A 22,926-nucleotide genomic window follows, 5' to 3' on the forward strand; every position below is an offset into this window, starting at 1 on the left:
AGGAAATACATGACAAGGCATCACAACCAGAGTTGCGTCCGATCAAGTGCTGCGCACGCGCCTTCATAGAATAAGGACTGGACTACACAAGTCCACACTACACTACGCAGGCAGAGACCTCGTCGACGACTCAGTTGAGTCGGTCGAGAAGCTGCTAGAGCCCCAACGCGACCAGCGCGAGAGTCGAGATTGTTTGCGGCTGGCAGTATTGCAGGCGACGCAGACCCCGACCGCCATGTTCCTAGCACCCGGAACTTCGACTTCCTCGACGTGGTGACAAGCATGGCAAATGGCGTCGCCACACACGACGCAGTTGTATCTTCGATTGTCCAGCAGCTTCACGGCGCCGAAGTGCTTGCTGCAGCACTCGCAGGTTTGAGCTGCTCGCTTGTCTGTCCACTCGGACTGCGATACGAACGTTGACGGGTCCAGCTGTCGACGGCGGAGGTGCGAGACGACACGTTTGAGCACGGCACCGAAGCGCGGCATGACGTAGCGCGCAGCCAACCGCGGGGCGAAGCCGCCCGCTTCAATGCCCACAATGTACGCCACCTTCGTCTGAGCGTCGGGCTCTCCTGAATTCTGCACGAAGTATCCCGACCGGAACATGCGGCTGCGAATGAAGCCCTGCGGCACGTCGAACTCGGATATCTCGGGCAGGTTGAGCGAGTCCCAGACGCAGTAGCCCACCGTCGAGCCGTCCGGGCACTGGATGACATCCGTTGCCACCACCACGCACATATCTCGATGGTTGCGTAGCAGCACAGGCGTCTTGAACGCCGTGTACCGGACGTACGACGAGCGCATCGGACGCTCTTCCGACGGAAGCTCCAACACGCTCAAGACCCGGGCGTCCATAATGTTGTCGTACATGATGCGACACCGTTGCAGCAGCATGTCCGTGTCGGACACCACAAACAAATTGATGACGTCCTCGACCGAGGCGTCCGTGGCGCCCACGCAGCAAAAGCGCGACTGCCCCTTGGTCACGCTCTCTTTGTCCTCGTAGTAGACGATGTCGTCCTTGCTCATCTTGCCGCGCCAGTGGGCGTCCTCGGTGCCTTCGTGCATCATGCTGTCCAGCACGTTTTCCACCGCGCCCGAGATCTGCTTGGACAGCAAGTCCTTCACTTCGGCCGACAACTCGAGGTACTCAGGTTTGCCCTCGGAGAGCGGCACCCCGTCGCTGTTGTAGCTCGACATCGAGGAGGATGCAGTGTTAAGGCGTCGAGCAAGCGGGGCGGACGCGGAGCGCTTGGTGACTCTGGAATTCGCCATTGCACTTATCCCGCTTAGTCGAGCGTGGCAATGTGTCTATGGACTGTCCAATCTGTCAATGAGCGACTTGTCCGCCTGCAACACGGCGGCGGAACTTGCACAATGGCAACGCACGATACGAAAGCAGTGCAGATGCGCTTGGTGGAACTGTGTCAATCGAGTGTCGCTGTCTGCGTTTGGGCGAGCCAGACCATAAGGTCCGTGCTATCGACGGACGGGGCGATAGACAGTAGGTTGCACATGCTACGCATCTTTCGCCAGCATCCGTCGCCAGGAATCTCAACGGTCTCAAGCATTTTGATGCTCGGGATGCGCTTGCAACTCCGTAGAAGCTGAAGCAACAGCAGGCGCGTCGCAGGAAGAGAAGAGGGCATTGCAGTGGGAACGTGGGTGCGCTCCGAACGGCGGTACAGTACATGTAAATAGGATAGATGACAACCATCCACGCGCCCCAGAGCTTCTACTTGACCTGGTCGGCCCGAGCTAAAGCTTGACGCATGCGCAGATATGAGGTAAGCTACCCGTACACTTACAGTTGCCCCTTTAAGTCGGTTTCTTCAAGCAATTGACAAAGGATAAGCTCCACGTGCAGTGCGTGCACGGTCGACGACGCAGGCATCACGACGACGTGCGGTGAGAATGCATTGCGTCCTGTCCACGATCGCGATACGGATCTGCTGGTGAAAACTGCGCCTGTTTTCGAGGAGGAGATCAGCGGCGATTTGTTGGGCCTCAAGTTCATCTCGCAAAGAAATGCTTTGTGAGCCGCAAGGCGATGGCACATGCATCGGGTTCTCAACACTCACAGCCCGGCTCTCAATGGCGACCCCGTTGAACTTGCTTTTGGGGAGGGGGGGGGGCTGTACACACGAATTTCTCACTCTTTTTTTCGGGGCTCATGAGATGAGGGCATCTCGCCGCGCGACCCCCTAGTCTAGGGGTCTTTTCGATCAGTTCGGTGCAACTCGCACCGCAAGTTGCGAGAGCTTATCTTAACTGTAAATTAGGCATCCTGGACTTCGTGATCCCGAAGTTATTGGGACTTCCCAACGAAAGACCCGCAAAGCAGTACACCCCGATATCACACTTGCTGCTTATCCAACTAAACGGCAACAATCGTTTATACCGCCTGCATTGGAGAGCGACGACACCACGGTTTTGATTTCGCGAACATTCGACAACATCACGCTCACATGTGCAGGAGTTGTACGGCGTGGGTTAACTTTGCTTGGGCGCGGTTGGCGTCCTCTCCTGGTGCGTTGGGGGCTGTCGTGTCCGATGAAGACGGCAATGTGGAACACGAGCAACTCGGAGCCAGATGTATCTCTAGAAGGCCACGAAAACTTCGTATCGCTCGTCATGGTTTGCTTGGTGTTCACGCGCGATTTTTTTTTTGAAAAGTCGTTGGAAACACCCGGCTCCAGCTGCAGGCACTTTCGATGCAGATGATTGTCATCGTTGAAGAAGGAACGATCAGCCACAGTTGAGGTACATGTATTATACAAGCGATGCTAATTTAATATGTAGCGTCGTAGAATTCCCCAAAGTGTGCTGCCAACCCAGCAAATAAGCAAGAATCTTCACCGTGTCAGTCAGCTTTCTCTTACAGTAGTTGACACGAATTCATAGAAGAGATGGCGAGTTAACGAATGCATTTGCCCGAGATACGCTTTCGATACTGCGCACACTTGTACAGTACATACACTAAGTATACTGTGGTCGACCTAGATTGGTTTTGGTTCGACGTCGCGCAGTTATCATGGAATTTATTTTGCCAAACTTCGGCGAGCTCATGAACGACGAGCAAATGTGTTTATTTCGCACATGAATTCTGTTTCGCCGACACGAATGCTGTGGTTCCCAACGACACCAGCGACTCCGAAATTGGCGGGCGTAGTTAATACCGTCGTCGTGTTGGCCTTCAGACCTCATCACGACCAAAATTTTCATAGAATTTGGCTGGCCTGAACAATGTTCAGACTGGCAGGGACCTGGTCGACGACTCGGTCGAGTCCGACGAGAAGCTGGTGCCCCAACTCGAAAGCCGCGACAGCCGGGAGGTCTTGGAGCGACTAGCTGTTTTGCAGCCGACACAAACGCCCACCATAGTGTTCCTAGCGCCAGGTACTTCGACTTCCTCTACGTGATGGCAGGCGTGGCAGATTGCGTCGCCACACATCACGCAGTTGTAGCGCCTGGTGTCCAGCAGCTTGACGGCGCCGAAGTGTTTGCTGCAGCACTCGCAGATCTGCGCCGTCCGCTTGTCGGTCCACTCGGACTGCGGCACGAACGTTGTGGGGTCGAGCTGTCGCCGACGAAGGTGCGAAATGACTCGGCTGAGCACGGCCCCGAACTTTGGCATGTAATACCGAGTCGTCAGCCGCGGCGCGAGCCCGCCTGCTTCGATGCCTACGATGTACGCCACCTTCGTTAGCGCGTCGAGTTCTCCGGAATTTTGCACGAAGTAGCCTGAACGGAACATGCGCGTGCGGATGAAACCCTGCGGCACGTCAAAGTCGGAGATATCGCGCAAATTAAGCGAGTCCCAGACGCAGTAGCCCACTGTCGAGCCGTCCGGGTAATGTATGACATCCGTCGCCACCACGACGCACATGTCGCGGTGGTTGCGCTGCAGTGTTCGGGCCTTAAACGCGGTGTAGCGAACGTAGGACGAACGCATCGGATGCTCTTCCGACGGGTGCTCCAGCACGTTGAGAACTCTGGCGTCCATGATGTTGTCGTACATGATGCGGCACCGTTGCAGCAGCATGTCCGTGTCGGACACCACAAACAAATTGATCACTTCCTCGACAGACGCGTCCGTGGCATCCACGCAGCAAAACCTCGTCTGCTCCTTGGTCACGCTCTCCCTGTCCTCGTAGTAAACAATGCCATCCTTACGCATCTTGCCCCGCCAGTGGTTGTCCTCGGTGCCTTCGTGCATCATGCTGTCCAGGACATCGTCGACCGCCGCCGAAATCTGCCTCGACAGCCCGTTCTTCACTTGAGACGACAGCTCCAAGTACTCTGGCCTCCCTGCTGACAGAGGTACGCCCTCGCCGTTGTAGCTCGACATCGAGGACGATGCCGTCAATTGTCGCGCCAGCGGGGCCGACGCAGAGCGCTTAGCGACTTTGGAACTCGCCATGGTGATGTGAACTCGCACTCAAAAAGGATGGAATGTGTCAATCGTTCGGGTAATCTGTCAATGAACGACGGATGTGCCAGGCTCAGCGGGGACCAACGAGTGAGATATCCGGTTGCTACAACACATTGCAGCCGACGCGAGATCGTGTCAATCGAAAGTCGCAGTTTGCTCAAGCCGGACCAGAACGTCCATTTTGGAGGCGGATAGGCATCCGAACCCACCATACGCCACGAAACCCGCAGGTTGCATATGCTTGTGCACATCTTTCGCCAAGTCTCCAAACGAAGCGTTAGGCTAACACTGTTAGCACAAGGAGTTCATTTCGAGTTGGAGACTTTACTAACAGTGTGTATGTGACCAATGTGTATGATTCGACTGAAAAGTATCCAAGACTCGTCGACGAATGCTACGCTGCAATGTCGGCGCCACGCTGGTATCGGCATAACATGCAAAATGGCTGCGGCACTATTATAGCGACGTCCATGTCCTGGAAGTCGCGAGCATACACTTTCTCGATGGCCTACACGATCTCGAGGATGTGTTAAACAGATCCGGATCGCCCCAAAGTTTCTCGGGGAAACTGTCACGATTTGCTGGTCCTAACCTACGTCGGCAGCTGAAGGACCAGGAGATGTTCTCCACGCGTCTTGGCCATTCCGCCACTCCGTCGATGATGTCCACCGACATGCACATTTCTCAACAACGCCGTAATGCCAGCGCCTTCTCTTTGCGGAGTGCCCGTTGAAGTCCTGGTGTGAACTAATGCTCTCGAATGTGCACACGAAAGGGAGGCGCTTCTCGGGATCTCGCTGGGCGAACGAAGCTTATTCGCCGTCACTGCTGTAAATCCTGAGCACATCCACTCCAGAAGGATTCGAGATCACGAAAGGAAAAACGAGATCGCAGTACGGAGTGCAAAACTGGAAGCGATAGATCCTGCCTGCCCCATAAGCCAAGGAGACCGCCACGTAGGCTCTAGCGAGTTAGTGGCCATGAACTGCGCGATTCGATCGTGTTCGACAACCGCACACGCCCGGGGGTGAACTTTGTGGTGGGGTCGATGATGCTGGCAGATCCGATTTCGAAACACGTGCAGGTTGGTCCCAGATGGATCTCTAGAATGGTTTATCGCTTATCGTGCACTGCAGTGCACACGTGAGTGCGTGATGAACGAACACTCCAGCGACGCTGCGATGCATGTGCAGGGTTGTATGGTGGTCATCGTCGTTACCTTGAAAGGACGCAGTCCCCAAGGTTAGTCGATTTCGGTCGGGCGGACGCGACGGATCATTCCAGGGGCGTTGGCAATACGATGGGCGAAGAGAGCAGTGCTGCTTCCTCGGGCGGTCGACCTGACTCGAGCACCGCCAAGAACCGGGATGCCGCCAAGAAGCGCGCAGCTCTGTGGAAGAAGCAGACCAAGAGTTTCAAGCTCAAAGATGTCGGCAAGAAAGTCGACGGAGTGCGCTTCTGTGCCCAGGACGAGCGATTCTTCCGTGAGCAGACGGAGATACTGCCACTGCTCATGGGGTTCCTGTCCAGAACCAAAGTACGTGCAGGTAGTATAGTTTTGTTGACTAAGTGAGCGGACTAATTCCTGTTGGATATGGCAATCTCCTTCACCCAGACCCCGGAATTAGTCATGGAGACGCTGAATGTGCTGCACATACTGCTTTCACCGACGGTTGCTACAGAGAGCAGCGATCCTGAAGCTGAAGTCATTCATCCGGAAATGAACGGTATCTTTAGTGTAGCTTCGCTTCGAGATATGTTAGATGCTCCAACCTGACGAGAACTGTTTGTATTCCAGCGGGGTTTATTCTCGAACGTAGTGTGAGTGCTGAGTCAGCGTGGAAAGCAGGAGAGCCGTTTATCAACCTCTTCAACCTGGGCACACAGTCTCCAGAGATTCGAGTATGTTAAAGTCGGTAGTTTATCTATTCTGCGAGTGATACTGACCGTGGTATTCTTTCACAGATCAAAGCAATCGAAGTGTACGACCTTCTTCTTCATGCCAGCGTGGCACTATCTACATCGGCAAATGAGCCCAACCCAACGTTGCTCCAGTTCCAGTCCGTCGGGTCTCCTTGCTCAGCGATACTCAACTGTTTGGGGGCAGACAACGCCGAGTTGCAGTTCGCCGCACTCTCGTGTCTTTGTTCGCTGATGAAAAGCTCTCCCAACGAGGAGTTTCTGGGCAAATTTGAGGCGGAGAAGGGTGTTTCTCGCTCATTGGAGTTCGTGGTTCATCCGGAGCGGCGATATCACCGGCCAGCGCTTGATATTCTGGAAAGCTTTTCTCATTTGGGTAAGTTAATTATTTTGGACAGATACCGTGGTATTGTTCGATGTACGCTAATTCTTGCTGTGCTGTCCATCTATTGGAAAGAATTTGGACGAGACTACTTAAAAGCGAATGGTGCAGCTAAATTTCTGCGGGACGCGATCCAGGAAGCCCAGCTAATGATTTCGAAGACGGCTACAGTTGTTCCTGTTAGTGGAATGGATTCGAGTCCCTTGTCCTCTAAAGACGCTCCAATGTTATGCTCCAACATCGAAGTGATTTGTCAAGTTTTCGCACGAATGACTCTCGCAAAGGAGCAGCTGGCTGCAAACACCTACGTTGCTGAAGACCACAGTCTGTTCATGGATTTCATCGATGCAGCAGTTGCCATACTACGATACGACATTGCAAGCGCTCTAAATCCTGTTCCAGTCCCCACAGAATCTCCACGAACCACTGGCGGTGCTGCAGCAGCTGCTGCAGCTGCCGCTAATGCAGCAGCAGCTAACGCCGCAGCGTTGGCATCATTGCTGCCGTTTAGTGTTGGCCGTTGCATTGCAATCATCTCCAGCGTTGGTCGTTTGGTGGAGCATAGCGAGCGATGCAAGGCGCACGCAAAATCTAAGGGGATTCTACCAGTGCTACTAGACTGCTTCAAGGTAAAAGAGACAGACAATCTTTACCAAGTCGCCGACAAGCTTCTTCATTTATGCGTGTACGTAAGTGACACCCCCGAATTCCTTTACAGAGGTGCTTCCGAGCAGTATAGCAATGGCGCTGATGAAAACGAGAACGAGCAGCAGCAACCAGCGGATGTTGAACACAGCTCAGCCAAACGAATTGATCCAAACATCCTTTGTGCAGTAGCAACTGGCTACGCGGAACCGAGCAGGGCTGACAATGACTTGCCTGAGTCGTCCCACTCAAATGGAGATAGGCCTCCCCTCGTAGCGGTCGATGCGGTATTGGCACTGTTGGAAACCAGCCACTCAACAACCAACAATCCTTTAATCTTTCGTCATCTCCGATGGATTGCAGCATTGATTGACTTGCCTGGAAATGCCAACGTGTTGGGTGATCGCGCTATCTCGCTCTTTCTTCAGATTTTAGCTGATACTCCATCAAGTGAAGAACTGCGCTTCGCTTTCTTGGCGAAGTGTATCCGCGCGATTGTACTGCAGAATTCAGCTGCCCTAGAGGTACGTCCATTTCTGGTTGTGCTGTTTGGGTTCAGCTCGTACTAACTAGTATTGTTCAAACATTCGTAGCTTTGCGGAAGTGCCCATTTCGATCCGTCTACGCCCTTCTTTACTTTCCTTCGTCAAGAATCGGAACCGGTCGAAGCTGCCATGAATTCAACATTTCTGTCGCAACCTCTGGATGAAGGCGATCCGTCTAAACTTGAAGATAAACCTGATGAACACGATGAAAGCAAGAATAAGGATGAGCCAGTTAACAGTACTTGCCGGCTGGAGTGGATTGATGAGTACAGCGAACAAACAGCTTTCGCTCCTAATCCGCTGACGGATGCATGTCACGATTTAGACATTTATCTGTCGGTTGCCGATGCTCTCGCAGCGTTGACTGAAGCTTTTCTCAAGTGGAATACGACAAGTAATGGATCTATCACAACGGATTTCAGCGAACTCATTGCTTCCAAGTTGGAATCGGAGCATGCCTCGACTGGAAAGACAGGGATTTCGGCTGCTTCAGCAGGTAGCAAGAAAAAATTGGCGACAGATCCAGCCAAATCGCCTGCGATAGGTGAGGCGGTGATGTTGGCCATCTTAGAGAAAGGTATGCAGGTGCCCAAACTGGTCTCTAAGTACGCTGCAGTGAACCCTGCTGTGTGCGTAACCCTACTGGGGCTTCTGAATAACTTAATGACTGCACCAAGTGGACTCAAGGTCCTACTGAGTCTGGCAAAGGCTAAACTCCAAGCACAAGCTCCAGTGGATGCCACAGCACCGGTTGAATCGGCTGGAGAGTGGCCTCTGTCAGTCCAAATGTGTGCTCAATCGGAGCATATCCTATTACTTAGTCCGGTTCTGGACGTTCTTCAGTTACCAAAAACCTCTTTTATCGAGATCGAAGCTGCTGTCCGAACGATAGCCGTGATGACGAGTGATTTGGAACCTGACAAGGATACCCCAGCACCAGCACCTGAGCCTGTAGTTGAGACTGTTAAAAGCCCGACGAAAGGTGCCGCTGCTGTCACTCCTCCCTCCTGCTGCTCCGACCATTCCAGAGCTCGTGGTTAGAGAAAGTGATCGCTTCATCAATGCAGCCCTTAGTTGTGGCACACTAGTGCTGCTCTTAGCCTTCATGGACCGAGCACGGCTACCAGTTGGAATGGGGATGTATTTGATCGTGTGAGGCTAATGGAGGAGAACATTGAAGAAATGGTGATGAGATTCATCACTCTGGCTCCAAATGAAGCAAAGAGAATATTGTAACTAAGTACCGGGAAAACTCGATGTAGATCAACCACCAAGCACAGAAGCCACTTTAATAGCACAGCCTCCTGCTGATCTGGATTTACCTTATCAAGCACGATGGGCTCAATTGCTGCTCGATCACAAGTTTAATGTTCATCGCTTTGGCTATGAATCATACAGTGCACTGCTTCTCGCTTCAGAGCTCGCGCTTCCGAGGCTAGTCTCGACACTCTTGAATGCGGGAGCTAGCTCTGAAACTGCTTCACCGGAAGGGTGACGCCTTTGATGATTGCGTTCCTCGTTGGAAACGAAGAAATGGTCATCGACCTGCTAGACGCTCGTGCTGACGTGAACGCAATAACTAAAGACGGCCAAGATCTGACAGTATGGAACTGCGCACTGGCATCTCCGCTGAAAGCGCGCGTGAGCAGCATGATCTCGAAGGCGTACACTAGTTCGGATACGTCAAACATTGGGCCAAGTATGAGTTCTCGGATTCAACTGGACTCTATTGAAGGATCTCTGCAATTCCTCGATATGTGCCTGGATGCAGGTGTAGACGCCAATGTATCGAACGCAAATGGAGACTTCCTTTTGCATGCTCTTCTGTCCAAATCCATCGTCCGTCACAAGTTACGCGGACTGGACTTGTGCTTCCGCTACTACTCTTGTTATGAAGACCGAAGGCGCTTACAAGGGGCAGTGATTGACTTGATCGAAGTGCACGCAGCTAATGTGAATAGTTGCAATCGACTGGGTCAAACTCCTCTCCACTTGGCGCTGCTGTACGGATTCACGGGTATCGCGAAGATTCTCTTGGAACGTGGAGCCAATCCAAACGTACAGGGTATCTTTGGGCACCTCCCTTTGCACTACGCCTGTCTAGGATTTTGTGGTAGTCTCGATGGAAGCGATGGTGAATCAATCGAGATAACACGACTGCTATTGGAGCAAGCAACGAAATACCCGTGCACACTTGGAGTCCATTCAGACCGACGTAAACACAAATCCGCTGCAGAGAAGCAAGCTCTTGCCATTGAAAATATTCTGGAAAGCGGTCTGCAAAGTGTCATCGAACCTCAAGCGATCGTCCTGGAGCTTGCAAGTGCTCAGCAAATTCTCACCACGCCCTCCTTTATAGGCAAGTTTCTGCCATGGCATTTTGTATGCGGAGCGTACGTTCAGCTCTCGTCGGTGATGTGCCTAGACGACGACATGCAGAGGTGGTTTGAAGCCAATGGGCAAGCTCGAGCCTGCATACTACGCTACTTGCTTAGCGAGTGGAAAATTGACATCAGCGCGTGCGCTAGCAATGGGGTGACAGCCCTGCACTTGGCAATGAAGAGCGATGTAAATGATAACAACCTCCCTGTTATCGACTTGCTCTTGGAAAACTGTGGGTCCGGTGATCCATCTACCGCTCTCAATGTGAACGCAGTTCACGAGCACATTCTCATCGACTGCTTGCCTGTAATTCCGAGTGGAGCTTACGTTGCATATGTTGACAAAGACCAAGAAGTCAAGCAAGCGTTCGTGTCTTCCCGGTCAATTGACAGCAAATACCACATCATTCTTGTCGACGGACAGCATGTCGATGGTATTCTACGCGATCAGCTCCAAGTCATCAACGATCCCCACAAGAAAGAGTCACATCAATTACACCACTACAAATACCTCTTGCCTATGGAAAGCAGATTCGCTGCTCTACATTACGCACTGCAGTCAAACCAAGACACGATGGCACTGCGATTGTTAGCTCTGCCGAATATTTCGCTCGACCCGGAAGGAAGTGACTTGCCACTTCTTGCACTGGCGTGTGCTGCTCACCAGACGCCCCAAATTGTGAAGCGATTGATTACCCAGCAGGCAAATATGCGCGTGCACTTGCCACTTCGAACATCCAAGTGTGGCTTGACGGCGATAGATTCGAGCACCTCTAGCTCCATTGCGAAGAGAAAGCACGCAGCAGCACTGCATTATGCCGTCATGTATGATGACTTCGCGATGGTAGAAGCGCTCGTATCTAGCCCAGGCGAATACGTCCACCCCAATGTTCGGCGCTCTGGAGATGGCTTCACACCGTTGCATTTGGCTTGCGAGATGGAAAATCTGAGCATCGTCAAACTACTACTAGACCATGGCGCGAGCTTAACGCAGTTGTCGAGTATGTCAGCGCACGGTGTGTCGCCTCTGGAGTTGCTGATGAAGTTTGACAGCTTGGAGAACGAAAGGCTCAAAGAACTCGTCGCCGAGCGCTACTTGCGACCGGAAATACTGTTGGAAGGCTCGATTGTTGCCTCCACCCCACGTCCAATAACAAGCGACAACAATGACGCTCTACAAGATGCGAACTCTAAAAGTGAAAATACCCCTAGCGAAAGTCAGGCAAACGAGGTCGATGACAGCGATGCACCGTCGTGTGCCTTGCTACGCGAGGAAGAACATAATTTTGGTCTCTTTGAACGCCTCCAGGGTCTAATTCGCGACAAGAGCGGAGCCTATGAAACTCTTATTCGACGTGTGGAGACAGCACTTGATAAAAGTGACGCTGTACTCGGCTTATTCTTTGACCTACTGAAACAGCCTGACTCCGGTCGAACTCGAACTGAGGCCGAGTCGAAATCTCTGACGCCATTATTTGAGATCTTCCAAAAGCTGCGTCATCCTCATGAATGTTATCGGCAGTGTACTACTCGATCTCAATGGAAACCCAAGGGCTCCAAGATGTCACGAGTCGTGAGCAAGACTACAATCGAAGAAGTAGCAACGGGTCCTGCATCATTGAATGCTGATAGCACATAGGAGGCAGCCTTCTCGGCGTCAAATTCCTATTGGCAATCATAAGCATCAATCAATTTGCATGTACGTTTCACTCTCGTCTAACTTTCGCGCTTGAATTCAACTATACATAGGAGAATAGCAACTAGCAACACCTGCAAGAAATGAAGGTTCCGGTTGCGGAAGGAAGCGGAGAAAACGCAGGTGGCTGCTCTTTGGGCGGTCTGGCACTCGTGCCTCAGCTGGATCTCAGTGTTCTCCACGATGTCAAATTCTCCAAAGCTGACTTGGCTCAAGCCCGGCAATTGTCTTCCGAAGATAAAGCTTCGAGCTTGTTGCCACCTGTGTATGCCTACACGGCTCGAGAGCTACGAGATGAAGACCATAAACCTGAAACTGGTGGCAACCAAACAGTTCGAATTCGCTTTGCACCTCCTCCGCGATTAATTCAGAAGGCATCTGTGCATTCTACTCGGCCTACTCGAGCCCGTCATGTCGGTCCTAACGTAGCGGTTTGCGAATTGCCTACCGGTCTCCGCGAAAAACAACTGAATACTGCTCGATGTTTCAAGGCATTACAAAATTGGCAGCAGTCGATGGAAGCTGGAGTCTTGAAAAATCTTCTTGGAGATTCTCATGAAGTGCTCCACGCAGCAATCTATCGCCAGCCAGAAGCAGCGTCCGACCTTGAAACTATAGTCCCAGGCACTGCGGCGGCAACAGAGCTACCGCCAAATTATCCGAATCAGTCAGTCGAGGAGGTGGAGTATTTTTCGCTGGTAGCGGACATGCAGGAAAAAGTGAAGCTGCAGCAGCAAGAACGAAAGCGACTAAGCACGCAACTTGCCATGGAGCAGTCACTCGAGCAGGATTTATCATCTCAACTGCGACAACTAGAGCGTGAATTAACGCAACTACACATGCGGCACGCCCACAACCGCGCGGAAATTGAAGGTGAGCGCCGTGCTGTTCAAATTCTCGAACGGGACTATGCTTCGCTTACTGAGCAGGAACAGGAGCTGCAGCGCGACTGCGAGGTGTTTGAGCTACAGCTTGACACGGAAAGAGCTCAACTGAGAGAAATCCGCAGCCAGCAGCTCTACTTGGACTTTGTGTCGAGCGCTCCGCTAAAGCGGCACATGGAGGAGAAAAAATGGCAGGAGCAACACGCCGCAGTCGTTCTGCAAGTTCAAAACGCTGAGGCGGAAAATCATGCCCTGGAAGGTGCAATCAGAAAGCTCGAAGATGAGGCGTCCAACTTGGAGGCGCAGTACGCGCTTGATATCCAGACAAAGCAGCAGTCTGAAACCTCTTTGGCTGAAATCCGCGCGAACTACGAGCGATTCCAGGAAGCTTTCGAACGAACAAGAGTCTGCTATACCCCCAGACCTGACTGGGACCGCATTGTAGATGAAACACCGGAGCTGTCAGTGCAGAAGTATCAGTGGGAAATGATCGACACCGCGAGCTCTCGAGATGTTATGGCCTCAATCAATAGCAATATGGACGAGAAAGATGGAGTGCTGGAACACAGAGCAATCGATCTAGGAGATGAAGAACAGCGATCAAATAGTAGAGGCCAAACTAAAACATTGGTGAGGGAGATGTTGCACTGGATCGAGCGTCTCCAGAAGCACTGTGGTGTCAATCTCCATTTAAGTCGGGTAAGTGCAGTTCAGTTTATTACCGGCAGAAGCTAACGCTTTTGTTGCAGATTTGGCATGATGTTGAGGAAGCACGCGTGGAGCTCAATATTCTCCATCATCAGTTGGATCGTGCCGTTCGGAAGTCATCGATGCTTTCGATTGCACTTCCTAACATGTCAGGTGTGATCACCATTGCAGCTGCAACATCTCCGATGGGATCTCCATCAAAGAGAAGACAGGACTATATCAATGCTCTCGGTATGCATGAAGGCATCCCGCTGTTCTTACGCCACCGCGGAAAACTAAAGAGGAGAATCCTCAAGAAGCTGGACGTTGAGAAGGTGGTGCGGAAGGTGTGGGTCGAAAAGCGCAAACGGGAGCAGCGCAACCCGCTTGGAAGGTTCCCACTCGAGCAAGTTCTGTACGAGAAGCTGCATCGCAAGTACGGATTTCAGCCGTTGATTGCGGAGTGGGGGTACAATCTACTGTTGGCACTGCAAATGTTCAGTTGGGACTCGGAGATTGAGATGTTCCTCCTTTGTCTGACTGGCGCAGTCTCTGATCTCGTGTACGTGGATCAAGAGCAGATGATCCAAGGCTGCCAGCATTTGCTGCTTCGACTATGTGAGCTTTACAATGTCGAGAGTTTCGTGACGGAGAGGAGAGTCCTGTTGAAAGACGCTCTGGTAGCGCTACGAACATTCTTCCCTCTAAAGACTTCTGGACAGCTGCAAGCGATCCGAGCAAACCATCATTGGAGATATGCACAAGATGAAACGTGGTGGGAACGACTCCATTTTGTACATTGAAGACATTCTTCCGCTGGATGTCAAGTATCCGCTGGGATTTTTTGTGAAGACCATTCGCACGCAGCACTTCAAGGAAATTCAGGACTACTATGCGCTGCTTCTGAGGTACGCTTTGCCAGGGAATACGTATGTATGTAAAATTGCACTAACATGTCAACTGGGATGCATTCCAGCGAGCTTGAACAGCGCGACACCGAGATGAGAGGGATTTTGCCTCTTTCTGCAGTGAGAGATGTAAGTGTGCTGCTGAAGTGAGCCGTGGTAGTCCAGATTTTTGACAAGGCATGGACGGTTGATACTTTTAGGCGATCCTGGCGATTGACCCGCTTGCAGACCCTAGCGCAGTGCAGAATCTTCTGATGAAAGCTTTGCACATAAAGACTCGAGCACAATTGCACATGCGCGAGTCTGTTCATTACAAAGCCGTACTAAGGGTAAGAGTATCAGTTTGTCGACACAGCTTTTGCAGTAACTGGGGCTAACAAGATGGTTTCGTAAATGTTAGAAACTAAATTCGACGTGCTTGATGAAGTTCGCGCTGAACTTTGATCAGAACGCCGAAGTCAACTGGCGACGACGCCCTGGTGCAGCCTATATTAATTCGGTTACTGGGAACCAACAGCAGGACAGGAAAGCTTCACAGTAAGACTTGCCAGGTGAATATCGCCCATTTTACTTCGCAAAATTTGCGCATTTCTGTCAATGGATCTAGTTCCAAATGATCATGAAATCCGAGGCGATGGTCTGGTTTACTTTCTCAAGACTTATCTCCAGGCGCTGTGTGGCAGAATCGTATCTGGATATTGAACCGAGCGACACTCTGGAAGGTAATGCCATCACGCCAAGAACGATTACCTTTCTGACCAGACTCGTTTGAGCACTTGTGTAACCATTTCGCAGGAGTGTGGACGTGAAAGTGCCAGCTGACGCGGTGAACTTGGCAGTGGTGGCGCTCGGGTTGCTGATGGTCTCGCCATCGTCCAAGTACAATTATCCACAGGCGATTCCGTTTACCGGCAGCGCGACGAGGATATCGAAGGGTGTAAGGCGAGCGGACGCAGTAAGAGCTGACTGGTGCATCGCTACGATTGTCCCGCCTCGAATGTGTACCGGCATGTCAAATATGGTAACGTCAATTGCTAAGTAGACGCCAGACGTTCGAACCTGCGAGTAGTCGAAGATGTTGTACCATATTCCACGAGGGAAGTACCCAGTCACGGTTGTTGCTCCCTTGTGTACAACCGGAGTCACAAGCAGTGCGTCTCCTAGCATAAACTGGTGGTCGATATTGTGCGTGACGGTATCCGAAGGGAACTCTATCAGAAGTGGACGCGCAATCGGTAGGCCCTCCGTATGAGCATGGTACCCAAATGTGTAGATATACGGCAGGAGTTGATAGCGCAAGCCGATGAATTTCAACCCCACCGTCGTCACTTCAGGCCATACGTACGTCTCCTGAGCTGACGAATCCCAGTTGTTGTGGTTACGGGAGAACGGGTAGAACGAGCCCAGCGCCGTCCACCGTGCACACAACTCCATGTTGGAGGCACCAGAAAATCCGCAGATGTCAGCGCCGACCATGGGGATGCCAAAGAGTCCGAACTTGAGGATGGTAGGGACCGACCAGCGCAGATCGTTCCAAGTGGCAGCGTTGTCACCTGTCCAGTGAGCCACGTGAACCCCGCTGCCGGGGAACGTCGATCGAGAGAGCACGAAGGACCGTTTGTTGGCCAGCTCTTCCTGGACAGCATTCGTCACAATGGATTCGGTGATGCCGTACAGGTTGTGGGCGTCGTACTGGCGGATGTTGCCGTACTGCAGCGCGCTGGTGGAGATGCCCTTGTTGTAAATGGCGTCATGGCTGTTGACATTGTTGATCTTGAATGGTGGGTTGTCGTACTTGTTGCCATCACCGGAGCAGCTCAAGCAGCATGTTGTGATCGCGCTGATGCTTCCAGTGTTCGGACACGTGACGCCCGATTGACGTACACAAGTGGTTCCCGGGCAGAAGTTAGGTGGAGTTGGTGCTAGCGTTTACGTCGGTGCCGGCCGATATGATACGGCTACCGACGCTGCACTTGTAGTGGTTGTATTGCATCGCCCATGTATCTGTATGTGGCAGGATGCGCGTGTCATTGCTGGTGGATGGTGGGGTTTGTGCGTGAAGGCATTGGATCTCGAGGCTGGATATTAGCACTAGCCAGCCGAGACAACGAATAAATCGTGTTGTGCGAGACATGGTGCGTTAATATGAGCGAGGGTCTGGCCAAGGGGACTGGTTCTTGACGGGAGTGAGGTCTACCGCTGATGCACGCGGATCTCATTTATGAAGGCGATAGCCAGTGAGCGGGGTAGTGAGTTTGCAAGATTCACATGTAATTCCTGAGTTCTAGACACAGTGTATACTTATGTGAAATATCACATTAAAGTTTAATATTAACTTTGTCAGTCATGGTTACTTTTCCGTGTAATTTTTACAATAGCAATAACAAAGCTTCAGGATTTCGGAACCACCTTCAGAAGTATTGGCGAGGTTTTGAGAGAGCAACATATACTCTAGCTCTGTGTCACTGCCTGTTGCCACACCGTGGTATCGATACTCCCAGTACTTTAGGTTCTGAGTGTTCCAGATTTTTTTACTTTTTACTTTCAACGACAATGCTATCGTAAGGATGCTGAGGAATCAAGTAACAGAACAACAGGTTGGGGGATGCGAGCGACGCGCATCAAGTATGCACTGGTTTCGTGAAGTAGCCTCGGTTCCAATCGCAACTTCGACACTGGTACGCAGCCACACTGGTATCTTCGCGTATATCTTTGGGACAGCGGACGCAGAACACTGGGTGGACAACAATCCAGATAGGGAGGACTTCGGCCGGGCCTCCAACACACTCATGGGCATGCCTTAGTCGGTGTGCATCTGTTGCCACCCACTAGAGTAGACAGCAACCCTTTGTTGATATGTAAGCATCAGAGGAACGGGCATTTTCTTGGTCGTTAGCTGGCCTAAATGACTGTAATATACCTCACCTTGAAACGGATGAATCTTTGGGAAACTATCAAGTAAATCGGTGAGATGACTCGGTCGGGTTCACAGGCTGACGCCGCTCCAGTCCAAAGGTGATGCTGGTGCTTCCATGATGACGATCTACATGCATTTAATACAAACACTGCTGATCTAGCGAGTGATTATACCAGATGTCAACGTTGCAAGCAGGTCAAGTTGCCGCGCTATGGCACTCCAGGTTGCGCGTGGTCACTTGATTCATTTCTCGTGGTGGCAACGCTACTGCCAAACAGCGCTTTCCCGTCTGCAAATGCCGTGAACCTCGTTGTTGATGACGCTTTGCCACTGGTGACCAAAGCTGCAGGGCCACACGATCGTACATGCATGTACATGCATTGATTAGCTTAGCAACTCGAGTCGAGTTGCTGATGGGCCGGCCTCTTACGTATGGTAACCGTACCTTTGCCGACGTCCCCATGTCCGCACACAGTCTTTACTTGAGAAATAACGATTGTGCAGTGTACTCGTTCAAAGAAAGCAGATCGTTCTACCGAGCTTTCGGTGGCTTCCGAAATGGCTATAGAAAGCATGTTAAAACCAGGATGTCAGTCATTTTGCAGAGATCTCAATCAGCAGATCACAATCCCCATAGTGTCCCCAACCTGATTTTAGCCCCCCCGCCGCATTGCTGACAGACAAATGAAATTTAGCAAGTATGGTCAAGTCTTCTGTTCGTGCTCATGTTGAAGTAAATTCGCGCGCGTCTGCGCCGTCATGCTGTGGTCGAGCCTGATAACACTGGATTTATTTGTCGAACAGCGGGAGGGATCAGCGTCCACGGGGAGTTGACAAAGCACTCCTTTCCGGTACGTCTCCAGTGGACTCGACTCGGTGTTGAGGCGGACAACTCAACTGAGATCGCCTTCCTATCATCCGTAAGAGCTTTGGTGCGTTATGCCTGTAAAGCTTAACCCAGACAATCAAATTTTGAGTCTGCAGATTTGGCATGTCATTCCAGGTACGCCGCATTTGCACCCACCAGTCACGTGCCGATCTGTGCTCCCGGACATCTTCACCCGCACCGGTTGCATTATTGCCGGCACGGCACCTACCCATCGACCGAAGCCGGATTTGACCTGCTTGGTCGAATTCCTGAGCCTTCCCGCTCCGTCCATCGGCACAGCACGGCCGTTCGGCTCGCAGCGTTCGATGCAGTGGCGCTTTCCATTGCACGTCGCAGTCTCGCTTCCTTCGCCACCGCCCACCGTCTCCTGGTGTCTCGCATCCTGCTCATCGTTCGCTGACGCCCACACTAAGGCCGGCACCGTCGCCCAGTCGCCATGGCCATGGCACCAACTCCGCCTACCCGGCCAACGACGGCTGGTTCCAGTTCGACGCCTCCACCGCCACCTTCGAGTTCGTCTTCAACGATGGCGTCGGCGTTGTCTGGGACAATAACAACTACAAGGTTCGGCTGCTGGCATGTCCGTCGTCAATCCCTTTCACGGGCGACTTGGTGCCCGAACGGCGGCGCCCACATCTCTTCAGGCGTCCAAACCATATCCACTTCAACGCCGGCAGCGGCCACCACCGTGCCCCGACGCCCGCCAGCGCCGTCCGGTAAGTTCTCGGCGGCCAATGGCTGGTTCCAGTACGATATCTCGTCCACTTCGTCTGTGGAGATCGCGTTCAACGACGGCAACGGCATCTGGGACAGCAACCTCAACGCCAATTACGTGCGTTCGTCGCCCGGCACCTACGCCTTCGTGAATCAAAACACGCAGACGCCCACGCTCCGTCCGTCCGCCAGCTGCCCGATGTCCCCGCGTCTGCCAGCGAGTCGGCGGAGTTTTGACCATCAACCTGCAAGTGAACTCGGCTACCACAGCCACCTCGTAACCGGACCTGTCGGCGTCGTGGTGAGACCAGAGAGACAGCGTGCGTGTCAAGATCGTGGACAAGAACAACAAACGTTCCCTAAGAGCATCTTCACCGCCGGCACCCTCGGAGCGGACACCACGGCCAACCGCCGCCGCAGACCCGCTGTACACCTTCAACTACACGCAAAACCCATTCACGTTCAAGGTGGTGCGCAAGTCGGACGGCTACACGCTGTTCGACTCGTCGGGCATCTCGCTCGTGGTGAAGGACCAGTACCTGCAGGCGTCGACGGTGTTGGGCAGCGACCTCAGCGTCTATGGCATCGGAGAGAGCACGCGTGACAACTTCAAGATGGCTTCGGGCGACAAGCAAACCCTCTGGGCTCGTGACCAAGGATCTGCGACGCCCATCGTGAACACGTACGGTGGCTCGCACCCATTCTTCCTCGGCATCAACAGTGCAGGCCAGGCGCATGGAGTGCTGCTGCTCAACAGCAACGGGATGTGACCATGGGCGGACATCTCTCGTCTACCAGACGATCGGTGGTGTCTCTCGACTATCGTGGTCGGACCCACCCCAGCCAACGTTGTCTCGCAGTACACGAAGCTCATCCGGACGTGCCATTCCACGTTTACCAACGATATCCAACGACGCGCTGCGCACGGTGGTGAGCAAGTACGCCAGCAACAAGCTGCCGCTGGACGTCATCCCACATCGACTATATGAAGAGCTACCATGACTTCACGCTGGACCCGACCAACTTCCCGCAAGCCAAGATGGCAGCCTTCATGGACGAGATCCACGCCAGCGGCCAGAAATTCGTGCCGATCATTGACCCTGGCATCCCCTGATGATACGAATGACTACGCGTACACGAAGGGATTGGCTATGGATGTCTTCATCAAGGACACGAGTGGCAAGCCGTATCTGGGTGGCCTGGTCCGACGGTGTTCCCCGACTTCTTCCACCCGAGTGCCAAGTCGTACTGGGGTGAGCAGATTAAGCTCATGCACAACAACTTCTCTTTCGATGGTCTCTGGATTGACATGAACGAGCTGGCTAACTTCTGTCCGGGAACCACTTGTGTACGTCAATCGGGCGTCACGTGTCCGAACACTGGAAGCATCAGCGCGATCACAACATGCTGCTTGAGCTGCTCCGGTGATGGCAACAAGTACGACAACCCACCATTCAAGATCAACAATGTCAACAGCCATGACGCCATTTACAACAAGGGCATCTCCACCAGCGCGCTGCAGTACGGCAACATCCGCCAGTACGACGCCCACAACCTGTACGGCATCACCGAATCCATTGTGACGAATGCTGTCCAGGAAGAGCTGGCCAACAAACGGTCCTTCGTGCTCTCGATCGACGTTCCCCGGCAGCGGGTTCACGTGGCTCACTGGACAGGTGACAACGCTGCCACTTGAACGATCTGCGCTGGTCGGTCCCTACCATCCTCAAGTTCGGACTCTTTGGCATCCCCATGGTCGGCGCTGACATCTGCGGATTTTCTGGTGCCTCCAACATGGAGTTGTGTGCACGATGGACGGCGTTGGGCTCGTTCTACCCGTTCTCCCGTAACCACAACAACCTCGAAGCTCCTTCGCAGGAGACGTACGTGTGGCCTGAAGTGACGACGGTGGGGCAGAAGTTCATCGGCATGCGCTACCAACTACTCCCGTACATCTACACGCTCGGCTACCACGCACACGCTGAAGGCCTCCCCATTGCTCGCCCGCTACTCATGGAGTTCCCGTCCGACACTGCCACGTACAGCATCAACTACCAGTTCATGCTGGGCAACGCGTTGCTGGTGACTCCGGTCGTGAGTCAGGGAGCGACTTCCGTGACCGGGTACTACCCAGCGGGTGTCTGGTACAGCATCTTCGACTACTCTAAGATCTCCAGCACCGGTGGATCTGTGACGACGACAGTGACTTTGTACGACATGCCGGTGCACATTCGGGGAGGAGTCATCTTGGCCATGCACCAGTCGGCTCCTCACCAGCACTGCCGCTCGTGCCACGCCGTTCGACATCTTAGTCGCTCTACCCGCCAGTGGAAGCGCCAGTGGCGACTTGTACCTCGATGATGGCGAGACTGTCAACAACCCGAGCGCCACCATTGTCAAGTTCACTGCATCGGCTGGTACGTTCGCGTCCACAGTTTCGCAGAACGACTACGCGGGTGCTCGCACGAGTCTGGTAAACAAGGTGATCGTTCTCGGCGTGACTTCGTCTCTCGAGCGTGTCGCTCGGTTCCATTTCCAAGTATGATTCGGCTACGCAGCGCCTGGAAATCAGTCTCGCGAGCGTGAACCAGGCCATCGGCTCAGACTTCACGATCACGTGGAAGTAAAGGCAACACATACGACAGCATGTCGCTAACGGGCGTCACCTGCCATATAGTTGTGCATATTCTGTCGCTGTGATCTCAATGCAATATTCAGATACACTTCAATGATGCATTCGTAGTGGTGAAATGAAATTTGGCTGGCTTCAACTTGACTGTGGCAATGCCTTCCCTTTCAAATAACTCTCTCAAACGACGCAGCTGCTGCCTGCTCGACATTGACCATGAATCCGTCCTTCATTGCCAGCGTCAGGCCGAGTCTGTAGGTGATTTTCTGCCCCGGAACGACGGTCAGGTGGTACTTGCTGAGTACACTAGCCGCGGTGATTTTAACCTCCATCATGGCCAGCTTCGCGCCAAGACAAACGCGGGGGCCTGCATTGAAGAGGGTAAACTTGAATGGAGAGACAGCGATGAGTTTTCCGGTAGTGGCGTCAATCCACCGCTCTGGTTTGAACTCCTTGACATCTGGGCCCCACACGTGAGCCATCCTTCCCATTGAATACGAAGACCAGCTAACAGTCTCGCCAGCCTTAATGGCAGTTCCGTCGCACAGCACGACGTCGTAGAGCTTCACGGATGTTGGACGGAACGGCAGGATTTAGCCGAAGCGCCTCCTTCACCACAGCTTCAAGGTACACCAGTTCATTCGCTTGGGCCATGGATGGCGAAGAAATGATGCCATTGACGAGGTTCTGGCACCTTTGACGCGAGTTCTGGTGAATCTTCGCTTCGGCCTCCGGGTGCTGCGTCAAAGTGTAGAAGAACCAGCTGAGCGCTGCTGTCGAGTCTCGACCTGCCGTCATGAACGACACCACGATGTCTCTCAGATACTTTGGGTCCAGCTCTTCATCAGGGTAGCATCATCGTTGCTGACACCGTCCAAGAACAGCGAGATGATGTCTCTCTTTGCAGAGGAGTTTCCTCCTTTGCGCTTTTGTCAGCGCTGCGCTTCACTTGCCGCTCCTCATTGAGCGAGAAATGATGCTGTAGCACGCGTCATCGATGATCTCGACCTGCTTCCTAAGCTCGTGTTCGCTGCCCACGTCCAGCCACTTTGAGCTGCCACCACCACGTTGGCTCCAGAAAGCGTACGAACATCCTCTGCTGTGCAAAATTGAACGCAGTCTCAACCGGGTGCTCCGACTCCGCCTCTAACCCTCCGAGTTTGACTCCGAAGGCGATTTCCGAGATCACCTCGAAGGTGAATCGGGTGAACAGTTGGAACAGATCCACAGGTTCATTGTCGTCCGTGGCACGCTGGAGGATCTTGTTCAACGTCACCACATTGTCCTGGAC

At 52.8% G+C, this 22,926-nt stretch overlaps 9 protein-coding genes across 9 annotated transcripts; 5 read left to right on the plus strand and 4 right to left on the minus strand.

Annotated features, from left to right (window-relative positions):
* Positions 1-102: 102 nt before the first annotated feature.
* IUM83_17132 (Sentrin-specific protease) lies at positions 103-1,203 on the minus strand (the record flags this gene model as incomplete). The annotated part of the gene is made up of 1 exon (XM_067942063.1): positions 103-1,203. The coding sequence occupies one exon, from the start codon at positions 1,201-1,203 to the stop codon at positions 103-105; it is 1,101 nt and encodes a 366-aa protein (XP_067792467.1).
* A 2,050-nt stretch (positions 1,204-3,253) lies between these two features.
* IUM83_17133 (Sentrin-specific protease) lies at positions 3,254-4,426 on the minus strand (the record flags this gene model as incomplete). The annotated part of the gene is made up of 1 exon (XM_067942064.1): positions 3,254-4,426. The coding sequence occupies one exon, from the start codon at positions 4,424-4,426 to the stop codon at positions 3,254-3,256; it is 1,173 nt and encodes a 390-aa protein (XP_067792468.1).
* Positions 4,427-5,738: 1,312 nt separating this feature from the next.
* Positions 5,739-6,215, plus strand: IUM83_17134 (TKL protein kinase; the record flags this gene model as incomplete). Its single annotated transcript, XM_067942065.1, has 2 exons — positions 5,739-5,975; positions 6,054-6,215. 2 exons carry the CDS (start codon positions 5,739-5,741, stop codon positions 6,213-6,215), a joined length of 399 nt encoding a protein of 132 aa, XP_067792547.1.
* Positions 6,216-12,714: 6,499 nt separating this feature from the next.
* Positions 12,715-15,027, plus strand: IUM83_17135 (Translin-associated factor X-interacting protein 1; the record flags this gene model as incomplete). The annotated part of the gene is made up of 7 exons (XM_067942066.1): positions 12,715-13,590; positions 13,695-14,014; positions 14,081-14,140; positions 14,289-14,486; positions 14,555-14,615; positions 14,687-14,815; positions 14,887-15,027. The coding sequence occupies 7 exons, from the start codon at positions 12,715-12,717 to the stop codon at positions 15,025-15,027; spliced, it is 1,785 nt and encodes a 594-aa protein (XP_067792466.1).
* A 344-nt stretch (positions 15,028-15,371) lies between these two features.
* IUM83_17136 (family 31 glycoside hydrolase) lies at positions 15,372-16,307 on the minus strand (the record flags this gene model as incomplete). Its single annotated transcript, XM_067942067.1, has 1 exon — positions 15,372-16,307. The coding sequence occupies one exon, from the start codon at positions 16,305-16,307 to the stop codon at positions 15,372-15,374; it is 936 nt and encodes a 311-aa protein (XP_067792464.1).
* A 2,381-nt stretch (positions 16,308-18,688) lies between these two features.
* On the plus strand, positions 18,689-19,776 carry IUM83_17137 (family 31 glycoside hydrolase; the record flags this gene model as incomplete). The annotated part of the gene is made up of 3 exons (XM_067942068.1): positions 18,689-18,872; positions 18,970-19,124; positions 19,318-19,776. The coding sequence occupies 3 exons, from the start codon at positions 18,689-18,691 to the stop codon at positions 19,774-19,776; spliced, it is 798 nt and encodes a 265-aa protein (XP_067792465.1).
* A 500-nt stretch (positions 19,777-20,276) lies between these two features.
* On the plus strand, positions 20,277-20,702 carry IUM83_17138 (family 31 glycoside hydrolase; the record flags this gene model as incomplete). Its single annotated transcript, XM_067942069.1, has 1 exon — positions 20,277-20,702. The coding sequence occupies one exon, from the start codon at positions 20,277-20,279 to the stop codon at positions 20,700-20,702; it is 426 nt and encodes a 141-aa protein (XP_067792462.1).
* A 56-nt stretch (positions 20,703-20,758) lies between these two features.
* Positions 20,759-21,367, plus strand: IUM83_17139 (family 31 glycoside hydrolase; the record flags this gene model as incomplete). The annotated part of the gene is made up of 1 exon (XM_067942070.1): positions 20,759-21,367. The coding sequence occupies one exon, from the start codon at positions 20,759-20,761 to the stop codon at positions 21,365-21,367; it is 609 nt and encodes a 202-aa protein (XP_067792463.1).
* A 793-nt stretch (positions 21,368-22,160) lies between these two features.
* Positions 22,161-22,926, minus strand: IUM83_17140 (putative cytochrome P450; the record flags this gene model as incomplete). Its single annotated transcript, XM_067942071.1, has 2 exons — positions 22,161-22,423; positions 22,674-22,926. Coding segments are annotated over 2 exons (516 nt in total), but the record flags the coding sequence as incomplete, so codon positions are not given.

This window comes from Phytophthora cinnamomi (assembly GCF_018691715.1).
Source record: "Phytophthora cinnamomi strain GKB4 chromosome Unknown Contig34, whole genome shotgun sequence".
NCBI classification, from domain to species: domain Eukaryota; phylum Oomycota; class Peronosporomycetes; order Peronosporales; family Peronosporaceae; genus Phytophthora; species Phytophthora cinnamomi.